Genomic DNA, 20,712 nt, shown 5'->3' with positions numbered 1-20,712 from the left:
CTGCCCCCTGCCCAGCCTGCCCCCTGTCCCTGCCCAGCCTGCCCCCTGCCCCCTGCCCCCTGCCCCCTGCCCAGCCTGCCCCCTGCCCAGCCTGCCCCCTGCCCCTGCCCAGCCTGCCCCCTGCCCCCTGTCCCCTGCCCCCTGCCCAGCCTGTCCCCTGCCCAGCCTGCCCCCTGCCCCCTGCCCCCTGCCCCCTGCCCAGCCTGCCCCCTGCCCAGCCTGCCCCCTGCCCCCTGTCCCCTGCCCCCTGCCCAGCCTGTCCCCTGCCCAGCCTGCCCCCTGCCCCCTGCCCCCTGCCCCCTGCCCAGCCTGCCCCCTGCCCAGCCTGCCCCCTGCCCCCTGTCCCCTGCCCCCTGCCCAGCCTGTCCCCTGCCCAGCCTGCCCCCTGCCCCCTGCCCCCCTGCCCCCTGCCCAGCCTGCCCCCTGCCCAGCCTGCCCCCTGCCCCCTGCCCAGCCTGCCCCCTGCCCCCTGTCCCCTGTCCCCTGCCCAGCCTGCCCCCTGCCCCCTGCCCCCTGCCCCCTGCCCAGCCTGTCCCCTGCCCAGCCTGCTCCCTGCCCCCTGCCCCTGCCCAGCCTGCCCCCTGCCCCCTGCCCCCTGCCCAGCCTGCCCCCTGCCCCTGCCCCCTGCCCAGCCTGTCCCCTGCCCCCTGCCCCCTGCCCCCTGCCCCCTGCCCCCTGTCCCCTCGCCAGCCTGTCCCCTGCCCAGCCTGTCCCCTGCCCCCTGCCCAGCCTGCCCCCTGCCCAGCCTGCCCCCTGCCCCCTGCCCCCTGCCCAGCCTGCCCCCTGCCCCTGCCCCCTGCCCAGCCTGTCCCCTGCCCAGCCTGCCCCCTGCCCCCTGCCCCCTGCCCAGCCTGCCCCCTGCCCCCTGCCCCCTGCCCCCTGCCCCCTGCCCCCTGTCCCCTCGCCAGCCTGTCCCCTGCCCAGCCTGTCCCCTGCCCCCTGCCCAGCCTGCCCCCTGCCCAGCCTGCCCCCTGCCCCTGCCCCCTGCCCAGCCTGCCCCCTGCCCCCTGCCCCCTGCCCCCTGTCCCCTCGCCAGCCTGTCCCCTGCCCAGCCTGCCCCCTGCCCCCTGCCCAGCCTGTCCCCTGCCCCTGCCCAGCCTGTCCCCTGCCCCCTGCCCCCTACCCAGCTTGTCCCCTGCCCCCTGCCCAGCCTGCCCCCTGCCCAGCCTGCCCCCTGCCCCCTGCCCAGCCTGCCCCCTGCCCTGCCTGCCCAGGGCTGCCTGGCTGGAGGCACCCAGGGGCTGTCCCTGCCAGCAGTTAATCTGCTCCTGCTCAGCTGTCAGGAGGAGATGAAGCCTCTATAAATAGATGGTGAACCCTCCTGCTCTCAGCTGTGCTGCACACAGGGCAGGGAAGCATTAGGGGGAATTAACATCCAATCTCCCTGGCACTCTCCTGGGCACAGAGGCTATTCTCTGCCTGCTGCTTAATCTCCTTGCCCAGGGGAGCTCAGCAGCACGTTCTGGAGGGTCTGAACCAGTCCAGTGGCCGAGGAGACCTGGAGCAGGACCTCCAGGCACCCGAAGTGGCCACTTCAAGCAGAGTGGCTGAGGAGCCCCTGCCCCTGATACCCTGCAGCATGGCAAGGTGCTCAGGGCCCCCCTGCCCGGGGCTGGGAGCAGCTGCTGGCCTTTGGTTGCCTCTTGCACATGCTGGGACCCCTGACAGCAGCCTCTGGGACCAAGGCAGCTCCTGCTGATGGTATGTGTGGGGGCCTGGGGCTCCTTCTAGCTCTCCCTAAGTGGTGCTGAGATGTTTGGGGCTGGGCACTGGCAGGGGCTGTGGTAATCTGCCTGGATGGGCAGGGGGGGGCAGGGTGCTGCAGCTGGGAGCTGGGTGTGAAGTCTTCCTTTCCTCTTCATCCTAATTATTCAGAGATCAGGGGGCAGGAAAAAACCACAGCAGAGAGCTCAGCTCCCCATGGGAAGCTGGGGGGCTCCTGCTGCTGAGGGGTCTGCAGTCACCTGCCTCTGCCTGGGTGGTAGCCTCCATCCCCCTGCCTGGCTGTGCTCATGGGCTAAGGGTCACTGAGGGATGCTGGTGGGTGGAAGATTCCCCCCCAGCATTCAGCTGCCAGCCCAGAAGCTGCCTCCAGCAGCAGAGCTCCAGCCTGCAGTGCAGGGCAGTGGAGCTGAGCTGCAATATGTGCAGGGGTTTACAATCAGTGGGCAGCACAAGAACCTCCCTGGCCAAGGACCAGGGGAAGCTACCAGCTGCTCCCTCCCTGCCTCCCCCTGGACCAAAGGGGCAAGAGATTGGAGCAGAGAAGTTAGACTTCCACTCTCCATCATTTTCCTCCAGTCCTGGCTCACTGGAGAGGTCCCAGAGGACTGAAAGTGGCCAAGGTGGTCCCCATCCACAGGAAGGGTTGGATGGAGGAACCTGGAAGCTCCAGGCCTGGCAGCCTGACCTCAGTGCCAGGGAAAGTGATGGAGCAGATTATCCTGGGGGCAATAACTGCACCTGAAGGATGGCCAAGGGCTCAGGCCCAGCCAGCATGGAGTTAGGAAGGGCAGGTCCTGCCTCTCCAACCTGATCTCCTTCCATGCCCAGGGGTCTGCCTGGTGGCTGTGGGGCAGGCTGTGGATGAGCTCTGCCTGGACTGCAGCAAGGCCTTTGCCACCATCCCCCACAGCAAACTCCAGGCCAAGCTGTCAGCCCCTGGCTGGGACAGCAGCTCTCTGAGCTGGGTTAGGAACTGGCTGGAGGCTGAGCCCAGAGAGTGGTGGGGAATGGTGCCACAGCCAGCTGGCAGCCAGGCACCAGTGGTGTGCCCCAGGGATCAGTGCTGGGCCCTGTGCTCTTTAACATCTTCATTGATGATCTGGAGGAGGGGATGGAGTCAGTCATCAGCAAATGTGTAGATGACAGCAAGCTGGAGGAAGGAGTTGATTTGTTAGAGGGTTGGAGAGGCTCTGCAGAGGGACCTGGACAGGCTGGGCAGATGGGCAGAGGCCAAGGGCAGGAGATTGAACACATCCAAGTGCCAGGGGCTGCACTGTGGCCACAGCAACCCCAGGCAGAGCTACAGGCTGGGGGCAGAGTGGCTGAGAGCAGCCAGGCAGAGAGGGACCTGGGGGTGCTGGTTGACAGCTGCCTGAACATGAGCCAGCAGTGTGCCCAGGGGGCCAAGAGGGCCAAGGGCATCCTGGCCTGCATCAGGAAGAGTGTGGCCAGCAGGAGCAGGGAGCTCATCCTGCCCTGTGCTCAGCACTGCTCAGGCCACACCTTGAGTCCTGTGTCCAGTTCTGGGCTCCTCAGGTTAGGAAAGAGGTTGAGCTGCTGGAAGGTGTCCAGAGAAGGGCAACAAGGCTGGGGAGGGGTCTGGAGCACAGCCCTGGGAGGAGAGGCTGAGGGAGCTGGGGTTGCTTAGCCTGGAGAAGAGGAGGCTCAGGGGAGACCTTCTTGCTCTCTGCAACTCCCTGCAGGGAGGTTGGAGCCAGGTGGGGGTTGGGCTCTTCTCCCAGGCAGCCAGCACCAGAACAAGAGGACACAGTCTCAAGCTGTGCCAGGGGAGGTTCAGGCTGGAGGTGAGGAGAAAGTTCTTCCCAGAGAGAGTTGTCAGCCCTTGGGATGTGCTGCCCAGGGAGGTGGTGGAGTCCCCATCCCTGGGGGTGTTCAAGAGGGGATTGGATGTGGCACTTGGAGCCATGGTTCAGTCATGAGTTCTGTGGTGACAGCTTGGACTTGGTGACCTTTGAGGTCTCTTCCTACCTTGGTGATTCTGTGAGACTCTGATACTTAGTCAAAGCAATGCAGCCAAGGTCAGGCAGGAGCAAGTGAGGAGCTCTGCAGGGCACAGAAGTGAGGAGAGAGAAATGGTTTGGGGAACTCAATCTTCTGGTAGCTCTCTCTGCACTGGGGTGGTGCAGGATGAGCTTTGGTTTCCTTCTGACACCCAGCAGGGATTTATTTACCTTGCACTGCCTTCTGCTCAGGATCTGTGAACAGATGTGGGAGGCACAGCCTAAAGCCAGCACAGTGATGCACAGGAGCTGAGGGAGAGGTGAGAGCAGAGAGGGGCTGGGGTGGGAAGTGAGAGCAGTCTGGTTTGCAGGTATCTGTCCATCAGGGGCTCACAGCCAGAGGGTGAAAGTGGCACTCCTCCTGCAGGACAGCTTAGCAGGCAGAGCATCTCCTCAGGGTGATGAATGTTCCTCACACTGCTGCCTGCCTGGTGCCCTGCCGAGAGGAGAGCTCCATGCCTCTGCTTCCATGGCTGTGCAGTGCCACTAGACCACAGAACCACAGAATCAGCCAGGCTGGAAAAGACCTCAGAGCTCAGCAAGTCCAACCTATGGCCTAATCCCTAACCCCTCCTGACAGCTAAACCATGGCTCCAAGTGCCACATCCAATCCCCTCCTGAACACCCCCAGGGATGGGGACTCCACCACCTCCCTGGGCAGCACATCCCAGTGGCCAACAATTCTCTCTGGGAAGAACTTTCTCCTCACCTCCAGCCTGAACCTCCCCTGGCACAGCTTGAGACTGTGTCCTCTTGTTCTGGTGCTGCCTGCCTGGGAGAAGAGCCCAACCCCCACCTGGCTCCAACCTCCCTGCAGGGAGTTGCAGAGAGCAAGAAGGTCTCCCCTCAGCCTCCTCTTCTCCAGGCTAAGCAACCCCAGCTCCCTCAGCCTCTCCTCACAGGGCTGTGCTCCAGACCCCTCCCCAGCTTTGTTGCCCTTCTCTGGACACCTTCCAGCAGCTCAACCTCCTTCCTAACCTGAGGAGCCCAGAACTGGACACAGGACTCCAGGTGTGGCCTGAGCAGTGCTGAGCACAGGGCAGGATGAGCTCCCTGCTCCTGCTGGCCACACTCTTCCTGATGCAGGCCAGGATGCCCTTGGCCTTCTTGGCCCCCTGGGCACACTGCTGGCTCATGTTCAGCCAAGTATCAACCAGCATCCCCAGGTCCCTCTCTGCCTGGCTGCTCTCAGCCACTCTGCCCCCAGCCTGTAGCTCTGCCTGGGGTTGCTGTGGCCAATGTGCAGCCCCTGGCACTTGGATGTGTTCAGTCTCCTGCCCTTGGCCTCTGCCCATCTGTCCAGCCTGTCCAGGTCCCTCTGCAGAGCCTCTCTACCCTCCAGCAGATCAACTCCTGCCCCCAGCTTGGTGTCATCTGTACATTCACTGCTGACTGACTCCATCCCCTCCTCCAGATCATCAGTGAAGATATTGAACAGGCTGGGGCCCAGCACTGCTCCCTGGGGCACACCACTGGTGCCTGGCTGCCAGCTGGCTGTGGCACCATTCACCACCACTCTCTGGGCTCAGCCTCCAGCCAGTTCCTAACCCAGCTCAGAGAGCTGCTGTCCCAGCCAGGGGCTGACAGCTTGGCCAGGAGTTTGCTGTTGGGGATGGTGGCAAAGGCCTTGCTGGAGCATGGACCCTGTGCTCTGGCAGCTGCAGGGCTGAGAGGCTCTGCAGGTACCTGCATGGTCCCAGCCTAGCTTGGAAGCTTTGATCAAGTTATGGAAGCAGCTGAAGAGAGCTGCCCTCAGGCATGTGTGTGAGGCTTCCTGAGCAGACATCCAGGGCCCTGGAAAGAGCTGTGGTGGTTTATGCTGTTTGAGGTCTCTTCCAACCTTGGTGATACTCTGAACTGCAGCCTGGAGTTGTCAGAGTTGCCAGCTGGATCCTCACAGAGCCCTGGGCAAGGCTGGAAGTGGCAATGAGCCCTGGGGGCCAAGAGGCCAAGGGGGTCCTGGGGGCATTCAGCAGAGGGTGGCAGCAGAGCCAGGGAGGTTCTCCTCCCCCTCTGCTCTGCCCTGCTGAGACCTCCCCTGCAAGATTGCATCCAGCTCTGGGCTGCCCAGCTCAGGAGGGACAGGGATCTGCTGCAGAGAGTCCAAGGGAGGCTGCAAGGCTGCTGAAGGGACTGCAGCACTGCCTGGGGAGGAGAGGCTGAGAGCCCTGGGGGTGTTCAGGCTGGAGAGGAGAAGGCTGAGAGGGATCTGATCAATGTCTATCAATAGCTGAGGGCTGGGGGTGAGGAGGGAGGGGACAGGGCCAGGCTCTGCTCACTGTGCCCTGGGATAGGCCAAGGGGCAGTGGATGGAGACTGCAGCACAGGAGGCTCCAGCTCAGCATGAGGAGGATCTGTGAGGGTCCCAGAGGGTCCCTGAGGCCTGGAGCAGGCTGCCCAGAGAGGTTGTGGAGTCTCCTCTGGAGCCTTCCCAGCCCCATCTGGATGTGTTCTGTGTGCCCTGTGCTGGGTTCTGTGTCCTGCTCTGGCAGGGGGCTGGTCTGGAGGATCCCCAGAGGTCCCTTCCAGCCTCTCACATCTGTGACCTGTGACTCTGCAGGGTCCCCAGCTGGGGGTACCAAGGCTGAGTTGCCTTGCAGCAGGTTTTGTATCAGCTCTCCTGTATCTCAATAATAAAATAAAGCACCACATGGGGCACAGGCCCTGGGGGGGTGTCAGAGCAGTGCTTCAATCCTTCTCTCTCCCCAGTCAGCCCAGGCTGCCTGGAGCAGCTTTGGCACAATGGAGCACATGGGGTGCAAAAGGCAGAGCCTGTGTTTTCCAGCAGTGATTCCCAGCCCTCCCAAAGCAGCACACTGCCCTGCAGCCAGGGAGGGAGCACAGCTCAGGCTCAGCCACCTCAGCCTTTCTCATCTGCTCCTTGCTTTTCTCCAGCAGCCTTGGGGCTGTCTCACCAGCCTGGATGGGCTCCAGCCTCGTGAGAGCTGCACAGCCCCAAAATGTCAGCCCCTGTCCCTACCCGTGGCAGCTGGGAATGCCAAAGCCTGCAGCTGGTTGGTGACAGAATGAGAATCACAGAGCAGAAGGGTAAGGGCAGAATGTGCTGAACAACTCCAGCCACGAGAGCAGGATCTGCTCAGGAGCTCTGGCTGGGGGCTGCCATGAGCAGGTGCTGGACTCTGGGAGGGGGAAAGGGCTTGGAAAGACGACCAGGAACAAGTCATAATGGCTGAGGAGGGAGGAAATGAGAGCTGCAGCAGAGTCCTGCCTGCCTGGGCTGATGAGGAAAAGGAGCAAGCAGTGCACAGTGCTCTTGGCCAGCAAGGAGGGGGACCCAAGGTCTTGTGGAGCTCCCTGGGAGGCAAGAAGCCATCCCTGGCTCCAGTTCTGTCCATGGGGGCTGCCATGCCCAGCTCTGGGGCTGCAGCAGCCTCCTCTCCTCTGGAGCCTTTCCAGCCCCACCTGGATGTGTTCCTGGGTGCCCTGCCCTGGGTGCCCTGCCCTGGGTGCCCCTGCTCTGCCCAGGGACCTGGACTGGATGACCTCTGTTCTGTGAAGGGCATCTACCCCTGCCCCTGCAGGAGCTTCCCTCTGCTGCAGTGTGCCCCTGCCCCTGGGTGCTGTGCAGGGCTGGCAGCTGCTGTGCCCCTGGGTGCTGTGCAGGGCTGGCAGCTGCTGTGCCCCTGCCCCTGGGTGCTGTGCAGGACTGGCAGCTGCTGTGCCCCTGCCCCTGGGTGCTGTGCAAGGCTGGCAGCTGCTGTGCCCCTGCCCCTGGGTGCTGTGCAAGGCTGGCAGCTGCTGTGCCCCTGCCCCTGGGTGCTGTGCAGGGCTGGCAGCTGCTGTGCCCCTGCCCCTGGGTGCTGTGCAGGGCTGGCAGCTGCTGTGCCCCTGCCCTGGGTGCTGTGCCCCTGCTCTGGGTGCTGTGCCCCTGCCCCTGGGTGCTGTGCAGGGCTGGCAGCTGCTGTGCCCCTGCCCTGGGTGCTGTGCAGGGCTGGCAGCTGCTGTGCCCCTGCCCCTGGGTGCTGTGCAGGGCTGGCAGCTGCTGTGCCCCTGGGTGCTGTGCAGGGCTGGCAGCTGCTGTGCCCCTGCCCTGGGTGCTGTGCCCCTGCCCTGGGTGCTGTGCAGGGCTGGCAGCTGCTGTGCCTCTGCCCCTGGGTGCTGTGCAGGGCTGGCAGCTGCTGTGCCCCTGCTCCTGGGTGCTGTGCAAGGCTGGGACCTGCTGTGCCCCTGCCCCTGGGTGCTGTGCAAGGCTGGCAGCTGCTGTGCCCCTGGGTGCTGTGCAGGACTGGCAGCTGCTGTGCCCCTGCCCCTGGGTGCTGTGCAAGGCTGGCAGCTGCTCTGCCCCTGCCCCTGGGTGCTGTGCAGGGCTGGCAGCTGCTCTGCCCCTGCCCCTGGGTGCTGTGCAGGACTGGCAGCTGCTGTGCCCCTGCCCCTGGGTGCTGTGCAGGGCTGGCAGCTGCTGTGCCCCTGCCCCTGGGTGCTGTGCCCCTGCCCCTGGGTGCTGTGCAGGGCTGGCAGCTGCTGTGTGCCCCTGCCCCTGGGTGCTGTGCAGGGCTGGCAGCTGCTGTGCCCCTGCCCCTGGGTGCTGTGCCCCTGCCCTGGGTGCTGTGCCCCTGCCCTGGGTGCTGTGCAGGGCTGGCAGCTGCTGTGCCCCTGCCCCTGGGTGCTGTGCCCCTGCCCTGGGTGCTGTGCCCCTGCCCTGGGTGCTGTGCAGGGCTGGCAGCTGCTGTGCCCCTGCCCCTGGGTGCTGTGCCCCTGCCCTGGGTGCTGTGCAGGGCTGGCAGCTGCTGTGCCCCTGCCCCTGGGTGCTGTGCCCCTGCCCCTGGGTGCTGTGCCCCTGCCCCTGGGTGCTGTGCAGGGCTGGCAGCTGCTGTGCCCCTGCCCTGGGTGCTGTGCCCCTGCCCCTGGGTGCTGTGCAGGGCTGGCAGCTGCTGTGTGCCCCTGCCCCTGGGTGCTGTGCAGGGCTGGCAGCTGCTGTGCCCCTGCCCTGGGTGCTGTGCCCCTGCCCCTGGGTGCTGTGCAGGGCTGGCAGCTGCTGTGCCCCTGCCCCTGGGTGCTGTGCCCCTGCCCCTGGGTGCTGTGCAGGGCTGGCAGCTGCTGTGCCCCTGCCCCTGGGTGCTGTGCAGGACTGGCAGCTGCTGTGCCCCTGCCCCTGGGTGCTGTGCAAGGCTGGCAGCTGCTGTGCCCCTGGGTGCTGTGCAAGGCTGGCAGCTGCTGTGCCCCTGCCCCTGGGTGCTGTGCCCCTGCCCTGGGTGCTGTGCAGGGCTGGCAGCTGCTGTGCCCCTGGGTGCTGTGCAGGGCTGGCAGCTGCTGTGCCCCTGCCCTGGGTGCTGTGCCCCTGCCCTGGGTGCTGTGCAGGGCTGGCAGCTGCTGTGCCCCTGCCCCTGGGTGCTGTGCCCCTGCTCCTGGGTGCTGTGCAGGGCTGGCAGCTGCTCTGCCCCTGCCCCTGGGTGCTGTGCAGGGCTGGCAGCTGCTGTGCCCCTGGGTGCTGTGCAGGGCTGGCAGCTGCTGTGCCCCTGCCCCTGGGTGCTGTGCCCCTGCTCCTGGGTGCTGTGCAGGGCTGGCAGCTGCTCTGCCCCTGCCCCTGGGTGCTGTGCAGGGCTGGCAGCTGCTGTGCCCCTGGGTGCTGTGCAGGGCTGGCAGCTGCTGTGCCCCTGCTCCTGGGTGCTGTGCAGGGCTGGCAGCTGCTGTGCCCCTGCCCTGGGTGCTGTGCCCCTGCCCTGGGTGCTGTGCAGGGCTGGCAGCTGCTGTGCCCCTGCCCCTGGGTGCTGTGCAGGCCTGGCAGCTGCTGTGTCCCTGCCCCTGGGTGCTGTGCAAGGCTGGCAGCTGCTGTGCCCCTGCCCCTGGGTGCTGTGCAGGGCTGGCAGCTGCTGTGCCCCTGACCTGCTCTCTGTCCTCCCTGCCCACAGCAGCCCAGCAGCCGCAGCCTGCTCAAGCTTGCTGCCATGGAGGTGAAGTGGATCCACATCTTGGTCATCTTCTTCTTCCTGCTGTCCCTGGCCATGACAGGCTGCTTCCTGTGGCAGTACAGCCTGCCCAAGCTGGAGCCCAGTGAGTAGCCACTGTTCAGCTGGCTGATGGCCTCCACAGGACTCTGTGGGACCAGGAGCTGCCTCTCTCCCACCGTGGATGATTCCCCCCCCACCGAGAGCACACACAATTGCCTCCTTGCTGCTGCAAGGGTAGAGAGGACAACAGCCCTGGCTGGGGGGAGGACCCCACAGCTCTGCTGCTGCCTAGAGAGGCTCCAGCACTTCTGGCCCTAACCTGGGGTGATTGCCATGCCAAGGAGATCGTTCAGTTTGCATTCCCCATCACCCTCCAGGGCTCTGTGATTGAGTGTCCTGTGGGAAAAGCCATCCCAGTTTAGAAAGGGCTTGGTTGTAGAGCTCACCAGGTGCTTCAAACCATGCAATGACAGACTGGGTTGGCTTGGAAGGACCTTAGAGATCATCCAGTGCCACCCCCCTGCCAGGGGCAGGGACACCTCCCACCAGCCCAGGCTGCTCAAGGCCTCATCCAGCCTGGTCTTAAACACCTCCAGGGAGGAGGCAGCCACAGCCTCCCTGGGCAGCCTGTGCCAGAGTCTCCCCAGCCTCACTCTCAACAATTTCTTCTTCATCTCCAGTCTCAGTCTCCTCTCTCCCAGCTCAAAGCCATTGTCCTCATCCTGGCACTCCCAGCCCCTGTCCAAAGTCCCTCCCCAGCTCCCCTGGAGCCCTTCAGGTACTGGAAGCTGCTCTGAGGTCTCCCTGGAGCCTTCTCCTCTCCAGGCTGAACACCCCCAGCTCCCTCAGCCTGGCCCCACAGCAGAGCTGCTCCAACCCCCTGAGCATCTTTGTGGCCTCCTCTGGAGCCTCTCCACCAGCTCCTGTGTTGGGGCTCCAGAGCTGGCCCCAGGCCTGCAGGTGAGGTCTGAGAGAGCAGAGCAGAGGGGCAGGATCCTCTCTCTCCAGCTCTGGCCACACTGCTCTGGATGCAGCCCAGGCTGCCCTTGGCCTCCTGTGCTGCATCTCACCCTGCCTGCTCCTGCCCAGCTTCTCCCCCCCCAGCACCCCCAAGTCCTTCTCCTCAGGGCTGCTTTCCCTCCCCTGCTCCCCCAGCCTGTGCTGGCAGTGAGGATTGTTCAGCCCAGGTGCAGGACCTGCACTTGCTGTGGTTGGAGCTCCTGAGGCTCCCCTGGGCACCACCTCTGCAGCCTGCCCAGGTGCCTGTGGCTGCCCTCCTGTCCCCCTGGCACAGGGACAGCAGCACTCAGCCTGCTGCCACCTGCAGTGCTGCTGCTGCCTGGGTCCTGCTGTCTGTAGGAGTGATAACGATGCTCAGCAGCTCAGTCCCTGTGTGGAGCCCTGGGGGACAGCACTGTCACTGCTCCCCAGCTGAGTTCAGGCCACCCCTGAGCATTGCCCTCTGGATGTCACCCCCGGGGCAGCTCCCTCCCCACTGGGGATCCCTCCAGCGCCTCCACAGCTCTGCAGCCGGCGCGGGGCAGCGCAGAGGGCTTGCAGCAGGCAGTGGGGCAGGGAAGCCAAGGCTGCCTCTCTGCACAGCAGCAGCCAGGGAGCTGCCGCGGGGGCAGGCTGCGGCTGCCGCGGGGGCTGAGGCCTCGCTGCTCTCTCTCTGTCTTGCAGCGGCGGCGGAGCCGGAGCAGCGCCCCCAGGCGGTGCGGATGTGCCCTCGCTACCCCGAGCCCGTGCCCCTCCAGCACCCCCTGCCCGTCCTCAAGGAGGCCCTGGAGAAGGTCTGGCAGCGCAGGGCCCCAGGCAGGCAGAGCTCCTGCCTGCGCTGCTCACTGTCTGCAGCAGGAGGGAGGGCAGTGAGTGAGTGGGAGGGAAGGAGAGTGAGGGCGTGAGTGTGTGAGAGTGAGTGAGTGCGAGTGAGTGAGTGAGTGAGAGTGAGTGTGAGTGTGTGAGAGTGAGTGTGTGAGAGTGAGTGTGTGTGTGAGTGAATGAGTGTGTGAGAGTGAGCGTGAGTGAATGTGAGTGTGCAGTGGGAGTGTGTGTGAGTGTGAGTGAATGAGTGTGAGTGTGAGTGTGTGAGTGAGTGTGTGTGAGAGTGTGATTGAGTGGGTGTGAGAGTGAGCATGAGTGAATGAGTGTGAGTGTGCAGTGGGAGTGTAAGTGTGTGAGTGTGTGAGAGTGAGTGTGTGTGAGTGAGTGTGAGTGAGTGTGAGTGTGTGAGTGAGTGTGATTGAGTGGGTGTGAGAGTGAGCATGAGTGAATGAGTGTGAGTGTGTTAGTGAGTGTGAGTGAGTGTGAGTGTGCAGTGTGAGTGTGTGTGAATGTGAGTGAATAGTGTGAGTGTGCAGTGTGAGTGTGAGTGAATGAGTGTGAGTGTGCAGTGTGAGAGTGAGTGAATGAGTGTATGAGAGTGTGAATGAGTGTGGGAGTGAGTGTGAGTGAGTATGTGTGTGAGAGTGTGAGTATGAGTGAGTGAATATGTGTGTGAGTGAGTGAATGAGTGTGTGTGAGAATGAGTGTGAGTGTGAGTGTGTGAGTGTGAGTGAATGAGTGTGTGCGTGCAGTGGGAGTGTGGGTGTATGACTGTGAGTGAATGAGTGTGAGTGTGAGTGAGCGTGTGAGTGTGAGTGAATGAGTGCGTGTGTGCAGTGGGAGTGTGGGTGTATGACTGTGAGTGAATGAGTGTGAGTGAAGTGAATGAGTGTGAGTGAATGAGTGTGAGTGTGCAGTGTGAGTGAATGTGTGTGTGAGAATGAGTGTGAGTGAATTGAATGAGTGTGTGAGAGTGAGTGAGTGTGAGTGAATGAGTGTGAATGTGTTTGTTGCAGCTTTGATGTGCAGTTTGCAGCCCAGCTTCTCTCCCTGCTTCCTGGCTTGCTGCTGGCTCTCTGGCTCTGCTGCTGGCTCTCTCTCTGGCTCTGCTGCTGGCTCTCTCTCTGGCTCTGCTGCTGGCTCTCTCTCTGGCTCTGCTGCTGGCTCTCTCTCTGGCTCTGCCGCTGGCTCTCTCTCTGGCTCTGCTGCTGGCTCTCTCTGGCTCTGCTGCTGGCTCTCTCTCTGGCTCTGCTGCTGGCTCTCTCTGGCTCTGCTGCTGGCTCTCTCTCTGGCTCTGCTGCTGGCTCTCTCTGGCTCTGCTGCTGGCTCTCTCTCTGGCTCTGCCGCTGGCTCTCTCTCTGGCTCTGCTGCTGGCTCTCTCTCTGGCTCTGCTGCTGGCTCTCTCTCTGGCTCTGCTGCTGGCTCTCTGGCTCTGCCGCTGGCTCTCTCTCTGGCTCTGCCGCTGGCTCTCTCTCTGGCTCTGCCGCTGGCTCTCTCTCTGGCTCTGCTGCTGGCTCTCTCTCTGGCTCTGCTGCTGGCTCTCTGGCTCTGCTGCTGGCTCTCTCTCTGGCTCTGCTGCTGGCTCTCTGGCTCTGCTGCTGGCTCTCTCTCTGGCTCTGCTGCTGGCTCTCTCTCTGGCTCTGCTGCTGGCTCTCTGGCTCTGCTGCTGGCTCTCTCTCTGGCTCTGCTGCTGGCTCTCTCTCTGGCTCTGCTGCTGGCTCTCTCTCTGGCTCTGCTGCTGGCTCTCTCTCTGGCTCTGCTGCTGGCTCTCTCTCTGGCTCTGCTGCTGGCTCTCTGGCTCTGCTGCTGGCTCTCTCTCTGGCTCTGCTGCTGGCTCTCTCTCTGGCTCTGCTGCTGGCTCTCTGGCTCTGCTGCTGGCTCTCTCTCTGGCTCTGCTGCTGGCTCTCTCTCTGGCTCTGCTGCTGGCTCTCTCTCTGGCTCTGCTGCTGGCTCTCTGGCTCTGCCGCTGGCTCTCTCTCTGGCTCTGCTGCTGGCTCTCTCTCTGGCTCTGCTGCTGGCTCTCTGTCTGGCTCTGCTGCTGGCTCTCTCTCTGGCTCTGCTGCTGGCTCTCTGTCTGGCTCTGCCGCTGGCTCTCTCTCTGGCTCTGCTGCTGGCTCTCTGTCTGGCTCTGCTGCTGGCTCTCTCTCTGGCTCTGCTGCTGGCTCTCTCTCTGGCTCTGCTGCTGGCTCTCTGGCTCTGCCGCTGGCTCTCTCTCTGGCTCTGCTGCTGGCTCTCTCTCTGGCTCTGCTGCTGGCTCTCTCTCTGGCTCTGCTGCTGGCTCTCTCTCTGGCTCTGCTGCTGGCTCTCTCTCTGGCTCTGCTGCTGGCTCTCTGGCTCTGCTGCTGGCTCTCTCTCTGGCTCTGCTGCTGGCTCTCTGGCTCTGCTGCTGGCTCTCTCTCTGGCTCTGCTGCTGGCTCTCTCTCTGGCTCTGCTGCTGGCTCTCTCTCTGGCTCTGCTGCTGGCTCTCTGGCTCTGCTGCTGGCTCTCTCTCTGGCTCTGCTGCTGGCTCTCTCTCTGGCTCTGCTGCTGGCTCTCTGGCTCTGCCGCTGGCTCTCTCTCTGGCTCTGCTGCTGGCTCTCTCTCTGGCTCTGCTGCTGGCTCTCTGTCTGGCTCTGCTGCTGGCTCTCTCTCTGGCTCTGCTGCTGGCTCTCTGTCTGGCTCTGCCGCTGGCTCTCTCTCTGGCTCTGCTGCTGGCTCTCTCTCTGGCTCTGCTGCTGGCTCTCTGTCTGGCTCTCTGTCTGGCTCTGCTGCTGGCTCTCTCTCTGGCTCTGCCGCTGGCTCTCTGTCTGGCTCTGCCGCTGGCTCTCTGTCTGGCTCCTCCGCTGGCTCTCTCTCTGGCTCTGCTGCTGGCTCTCTGGCTCTGCTGCTGGCTCTCTCTCTGGCTCTGCTGCTGGCTCTCTGTCTCTGCCGCTGGCTCCGGTTTGGGCTCTGGGTGAGGCACAGCAGCAGGACAGAGATGAGCTCTGAGCTGGCACACAGCCCTGGGGACCTTTGCCCGGGGGGTCTGGTTGTGCTCAGAGGGGGCAGAGCTGCTCTGTGCAGGGGGCTGTGCCTGGGCTGCTCTCTGGGTTTATGCCAATGGAATTCTGTGGTTCTGACCTTCTGTGCTGTGCTGGGCTGCAACTACCCCAAACTAACCTGAGAGAAAAACTACTCCACAGTAAAATTGCCAGACTGGCTCAGAAGCTTTGGAAGCAAATGGAATCAGAGAATCAGACAGGCTGGAAAAGACCTCAGAGGTCATCAAGTCCAAGCTGTCACCCAACACCTCCTGACAGCTAAACCATGGATCTGAGTGCCACATCCAATCCCCTCCTGAACACCTCCAGGGATGGGGACTCCACCACCTCCCTGGGCAGCACATTCCCATGGCCAATCTCTCTTGCTGGGAGAAACTTCTTCCTAACCTCCATCCTGAACCTCTCCTGGCACAGCTTGAGACTGTGGCCTCTTGTTCTGCTGCTGGGTGCCTGGCAGAAGAGCCCAACCCCCACCTGGCTCCAACCTCCCTTCAGGGAGTTGCAGAGAGCAAGGAGGTCTCCCCTGAGCCTCCTCTTCTCCAGGCTAAGCAACCCCAGCTCCCTCAGCCTCTCCTCACAGGGCTGTGCTCCAGACCCCTCCCCAGCTCTGTTGCCCTTCTCTGGACACCTTCCAGCAGCTCAACCTCTTTCCTAAGCTGAGGAGCCCAGAACTGGACACAGGACTCCAGCTGTGGCCTGAGCAGTGCTGAGCACAGGGCAGGATGAGCTCCCTGCTCCTGCTGGCCACACTGTTCCTGAAGCCCCATCCAGAGAGGGGGAAATGGGAAGAGAGGAGGTCAGTTCACTTATCTAGGTTTGAGTGATCTGCCCAATGAGATGCTTCAGAGCTTATCATGGCTTTCCCTTTCACATCCAATAGTCATTGGTTTGCCTTCTGCTGCTTCCTGTTCGAGACCTGGGCACAAGGTTCCAGGCCCCGTCTGGAGCTGCCACCCCTCTGCTCTTCTGTGCAGCTGGGTGGGTAACCATCCCATCTTGCTTCCAAGCCCTGGGCAGTGTGGCAGTTTTACTTCTTGAGGCACATTTCCCACTCTGGGGGGGGTCAGGGCCGCTGCAGGCTGGCTGCCAGCTGATGCCCCCCCCCCGGCCCTGCAGGTGGATCTGATGCTGCGCCAGAAGCTGCAGGACTGGGCCCTGCCTGCCGCCTCTGCCATCGCCATCTACAACGACACCGTGCTCTGGACTGGCAACTTCGGGAAGAAGAATGGCTCAGACCCCTCCTCAGGGCTGCCCAATGAGTACACCATCTACAGGTGAGGCAGAGCAGCCAGGGGCCTGAGGGCTGGGGAAGGGGCAGGTGGATGCCTCCGGCTTAAGGAGCGAGACAGAAGCTCTTTTGTGGCTCCCGGAAAGGGTGAAAGGGAAAAGCTCCACACAGGATTGGGAAGCATTGGAAGGGTCAGCAGCAGTATTCATACAATCAGCCAGGTTGGAAGGGACCTCCAAGATCATCCAGTCCAGCCTGTCACCCAGCCCCATCCAATCAACCAGACCATGCTCACCCAGGCTTTGCTTGAACACCTCCAGGCATGGGGACTCCAGCACCTCCCTGGGCAGCACATCCCAAGGGCCAATCTCTCTTGCTGGGAAGAATTTCTTCCTAACATCCCCTGCTGAGCACAGGGCAGAATGACTTCCCTGCTCCTGCTGGCCTCAGGGAGCTGGGGCTGCTTAGCCTGCAGAAGAGGAGGCTCAGGGGAGACCTTCTTGCTCTCTGCAACTCCCTGCAGGGAGGTTGGAGCCAGGTGGGGGTTGGGCTCTTCTCCCAGGCAGCCAGCACCAGAACAAGAGGACACAGTCTCAGGCTGTGCCAGGGGAGGTTCAGGCTTGAGCTTAGCAAGAAGTTCTTCCCAGACAGAGATTCCCTCTGGGATGTGCTGCCCAGGCAGGGGGTGGGGGTGGCGTCCCTGGAGGTGTTTAAGCAGAGCCTGGATGAGGCACTTGGTGCCAGGGTCTGGTTGATCAGTTGGGGTTGGGTGGTTGGTTGGACTCGGTGACCTTGGAGGTCTCTTCCAGCCTGGGTGACTCTGTGACTCTCACTGCCCCCTCTGTGACTCTCACTGCCCCCTCTGTGTCCCTGTGCCAGGATTGCCAGCGTCTCCAAGATCTTCCCCACCCTCATGCTCTACAAGCTGTGGGAGGAAGGCAAAGTCACCTCCCTCGACGACCCCTTGGAGCGCTACGCCCAGAGCTTCGTCATCAAGAACCCCCTGGGGAGGCTGAAGGAGGCAGAGCAGAGGTTCACAGCAGAGGGCTTGGTGTTCCTGGAGAAAGGCTCTGTGACCCCCAGGCCATCGCCTGTCACCCTGCGCAGGATGGCCAGCCAGCTCTCAGGTGAGGCCTGCCCTGCCCTGCCCTGCCCAGACCTGCCCAGCCCTGCCCAATCCTTGCCAGGGCTGGAAGCAGAACAAGTGGTGCTGAGGAGCAGGACTAGATAGAATTAGATAATAGTTGGACTCCAAGTCCTTAAAGACCTTTCCCAGCCAAAAGGACTCTGCATGAGGGACTCTCAGCTGGTCTGCAGGTGCAGAGTACACAAAGTGTTAGATCATGGAACTGTCAGGGCTGGAAGGGAGCTCAAGGCTCAGCCAGCTCCAACCCCCTGCCATGGGCAGGCACACCTCACACCACAGCAGGTTGCTCACAGCCACCTCCAGCCTGGCTGCAAACACCTCCAGGCAGGAGGCTTCCACCACCTCCCTGGGCAGCCTGTTCTCAGAGGTCAGTCAGGAGCTTTGGAATCAAGCTGTCAGCAGCTCCATGGGGTGCTGAAAGGAAGCTCTTGTCCAGGCCACCTGCTAGGAAAGGACCCAGGCTGCACTGCTGGGGCTTAGTCACTCCCAGTAAGGGGAATGTCTAAAGCCTGGAACACAGCAGCATCCCCTGCTCTGTGAGACCTCCTGCAGGCCTGGGGCCAGCTCTGGAGCCCCAGAACAGGAAGGACCTGGAGCTGGTGGAGAGGCCACAAAGATGATCCAGGAGCTGGAACAGCTCTGCTGTGGGCACAGGCTGAGGGAGCTGGGGCTGTGCAGCCTGGGGAAGAGAAGGCTCCAGGGAGACCTCAGAGCAACCTCCCAGGACCTGAAGGGGCTGCAAGAAGGCTGCAGAGGGACTGCTGGCAGAGGCCTGCAGGGCCAGCCCCAGGGACAATGGCTTCAAAGCAGAGCAGAGCAGATTGAGCTTGGATGTGAGGAAGAAGTTCTGCAGCAGGAGGCTGCTGGAACACTGCAGCAGGTTGCCCAGGGAGGTGGTTGGGCTCCATCCCTGGAGCTATTGAAGGGGAGGCTGGAGAGGGCTGTGGGGAACCTGCTCCAGTGGAGGATGTCCCTGCTGAGTGCAGGGAGTGGAGTGGCTGAGCTGGGGAGCTCCCTCCCAGCCCAGAGCACTCTGTGGCTCTATGATTGTAAGAGTCACAGCAAAGGGCACAGAGTGCAGAGGCAGCAGGACACCATGGGGAAGCAGTGCAGGATGAGGGCTTGGAATGATCCCAGAGCTGGGGCAGGCTTGTGGTGTCAGGTGCCCAGGGAGCTCCATGGGGCAGGCAGGCAGCAAATGATGAGATGTGAATCCAAGAGGACTGACTCAGCTTTGTGCCCTGTGCTCCCTCCCAGCCCAGAGCACTCTGTGGCTCTATGCAGCCAGGCCCCAGTGGCACAGAGGTTTTTGTGCTGCAGCCCCAAACACTCTGATGTTCCTGAGAGGCAGACCTGAGGGTCAGGGTGGCACCAGCCCTCTTTGCTGTAAATAGACAGATCTTGATCACTGAGCTAAATTCAGCTGTCAGTGTGGCTCCTGATCTGGGATTCCTGAGCTATGAATAGGTTTGCTCTTGCTGGCAGGAGATCATTAATCTGCTGCTACCTTCACCATTGAGTAACTCTTCCACTAAGTCCTAGGTGCTCACAGGGCTCAGGAGAACTTTAACCTCCTACCACTTGGCTCTGAGATTGCAGAATGTGGTGGCCAGGGAGGCTGAGCTGATAATTCAGGTGGCATTAGGTTAAACTCTGCATCACCTGCAGAGCTCCAGACTGCACTAATGGTCCTAAAACTAGGACCTGAGGTCAAAAGAGCAGACAGGCAAACTGCAGTGGCTCAGGACACAGTGCAGCAGCATCCAAAGCAAGCCAAAGTCAGAGGAAGGGTTCCCCATAAAGGGAGGATGTGGCTGACATCTGGAAGCAAAGAGACAACCAACCAAACCTGGCCAGTGGCAGAGAGAAAGCTCTGAGTGAGCACAGCCCTGCCCAGGCCCTCTCCCTGCAGGCAAGGCCTTGCTTTAGCCAACGTGATGCTGTCCCCAGGGGCAGCAGCTTGGTCCCCTCTGACTCTCAGGAGCACATCAAGCTGCTGTGCTTGCAGCAGTCTGCTGGGGCTGCAGCTCCCACAGCTTATGTGCTGTGTGAAGCTCTTCTTCTCCTTCCCAGTGTGACCTGAGCTGGAGGCTGTGCTGCTGGAGGGGTCTGAGCAGAACAGAGCAGAGGAGAGGGGCAGACTCCCCTCCCTTTCTGCAGATGTGCCAAGGTCTCCTTTCTCCTCTCCCTGCCACCTAAGGGCACTCTCCTGCCCACACAAGGGCTGCTGTGTGAAGCTCTTCTTCTCCTTCCCACTGTGACCTGAGCTGTGCTGGGCTGAGCTCAGTGCAGGTGCAGCTTCATGCCTGGTTCATGCTGTGTGGAGAGCAAAAGTCTGGACTTGGCTGTCATGGGAAGGAGCAAGAGCACAAAAGGTCTCAGTGTGCATGGCTGAGGGTGACTCAGGAGGACAGAAAAGCTTTGTCAGTGCCTGCATCACTGATGGGAAAGTGAAACATCTTCAGCTCTCCTTCAGTCCCACTGGGGCACTCCAGAGTGGTGTTTGAGCCTGGCCAGTGGGCAGCATGAGGTAGGAATCCTCATTGTCCCAGAGAGTTACAATCAGAGAGTGTGAGGGGCTGGAAGGGACCTGGAAAGCTCATCCAGTCCAAGCCCTGCCAGAGCAGGGTCACCCAGAGCAGGGTCACCCAGAGCAGCTCACACAGGAACTCAGCCAGGAGGGTTTGAATATCTCCAGAGGAGACTCCACAGCCCCCCTGGGCAGCCTGCTCCAGGCTCTCTCACCCTCCCAGGGAATAAATTCTCCCTCCTGTGTCCATGGCACTTCCTCTGCCTCAGCTCCCACCACTGCCCCTTGGCTGGCATTGGGCAGCCCCCAGCAGAGCCTGGCTCCAGCCTCTGGGCACTGCCCCTGCACAGCTTCATCCCCAGCAAGGAGCTCACCCTCAGGCTCCTCCTCTGCAAGCTCCAGAGCCCTCAGCTCCCGCAGGCTCTCCTCATGAGGAAGATCTTCCACAGCCTGCAGCAGCTCTGTGGCTCTGTGCTGGACTCTCTCCAGCAGTTCCCTGAGCTCCTTCTTGAGCTGAGGGCCCAGACCTGGACACAAGATTCCAGCTGTGGCCTCAGCAGGGCAGAGGGGGAGGAGAACCTCTCTGGGCCTGCTAACCACAGCCCTTCTAATGCACCCTAGAGCAACCCTGTTCATGTGCAGCTATAGAATCACAGAGGCACAGAGCTGTCAGGGCTGGAAGGGAGCTCAAGGCTCAGCCAGCTCCAACCCCCTGCCATGGGCAGGCACACCTCACACCACAGCAGGTTGCTCACAGCCACATCCAGCCTGGCTGCAAACACCTCCAGGCAGGAGGCTTCCACCACCTCCCTGGGCAGCCTGTGCCAGGCTCTCACCACCCTCATGGGGAAGGACTTCTTCCTCCCATCCAATCTGACATCCATCCACTGCTTCCATCACTGCTGGGGTTCACAGGGTCACAGAAAGATTCAGGTCAGAGAAGAGCCTCAGGATCACCAAGGCCAACCCAGAACCTACTCTACAAGCAGGTAGCAACTATATCCCCAAGCACCACACACAAACACCTCCAGGGTTGGTGACTCCACCACCTCCCTGGGCAGCCTCTTCCAATGCCTGAGCACTCTTGCTGTGATAGAATTCTTCCTCATGTCCAGCCCCAACCTCCCCTGGTGCAGTTTCTTTCCTTGCTTAGCTCCTTCTACATTCCCCTGTCTTTAGTTTCCTGGATTGTGGCCCAAGGCTCCCACACCACAGCAGCAGGGCACAAGAACAGACCTGGACCCTGCCACTTTAGCACAACCATAGGTTGGAAAAGACCTCAGAGATCATCCAGTCCAAGCTGTCACC

At 62.1% G+C, this 20,712-nt stretch overlaps 1 protein-coding gene across 3 annotated transcripts in view; it reads left to right on the top strand.

Annotated features, from left to right (window-relative positions):
- LACTBL1 (lactamase beta like 1) overlaps nt 1-20,712 on the top strand; it is a 34,543-nt gene that overhangs the window by 1,619 nt on the left and 12,212 nt on the right. Inside the window, exons 1-5 of one of the 3 annotated variants that reach the window (XM_068162785.1) lie at nt 1,377-1,701; nt 9,617-9,758; nt 11,339-11,448; nt 15,616-15,773; nt 16,607-16,854. In XM_068162785.1, the coding sequence (XP_068018886.1) occupies nt 1,699-1,701; nt 9,617-9,758; nt 11,339-11,448; nt 15,616-15,773; nt 16,607-16,854 (661 nt within the window). In that variant the 5' untranslated portion in view covers nt 1,377-1,698. Of the gene's footprint in view, nt 1-1,376; nt 1,702-9,616; nt 9,759-11,338; nt 11,449-15,615; nt 15,774-16,606; nt 16,855-20,712 lie in introns of those variants that run through there. The other 2 variants (XM_068162784.1, XM_068162786.1) reach the window with 2 other exon arrangements.

The sequence above is a fragment of the Melanerpes formicivorus genome, unplaced genomic scaffold, assembly GCF_026170545.1.
Source record: "Melanerpes formicivorus ecotype bairdi unplaced genomic scaffold, bMelFor1.0.p_v2 SCAF_67, whole genome shotgun sequence".
Taxonomy (NCBI): domain Eukaryota; kingdom Metazoa; phylum Chordata; class Aves; order Piciformes; family Picidae; genus Melanerpes; species Melanerpes formicivorus.
The sequence above is the reverse complement of the archived record's forward strand: the minus strand, read 5'-3'. Positions and strand labels throughout refer to the sequence as shown.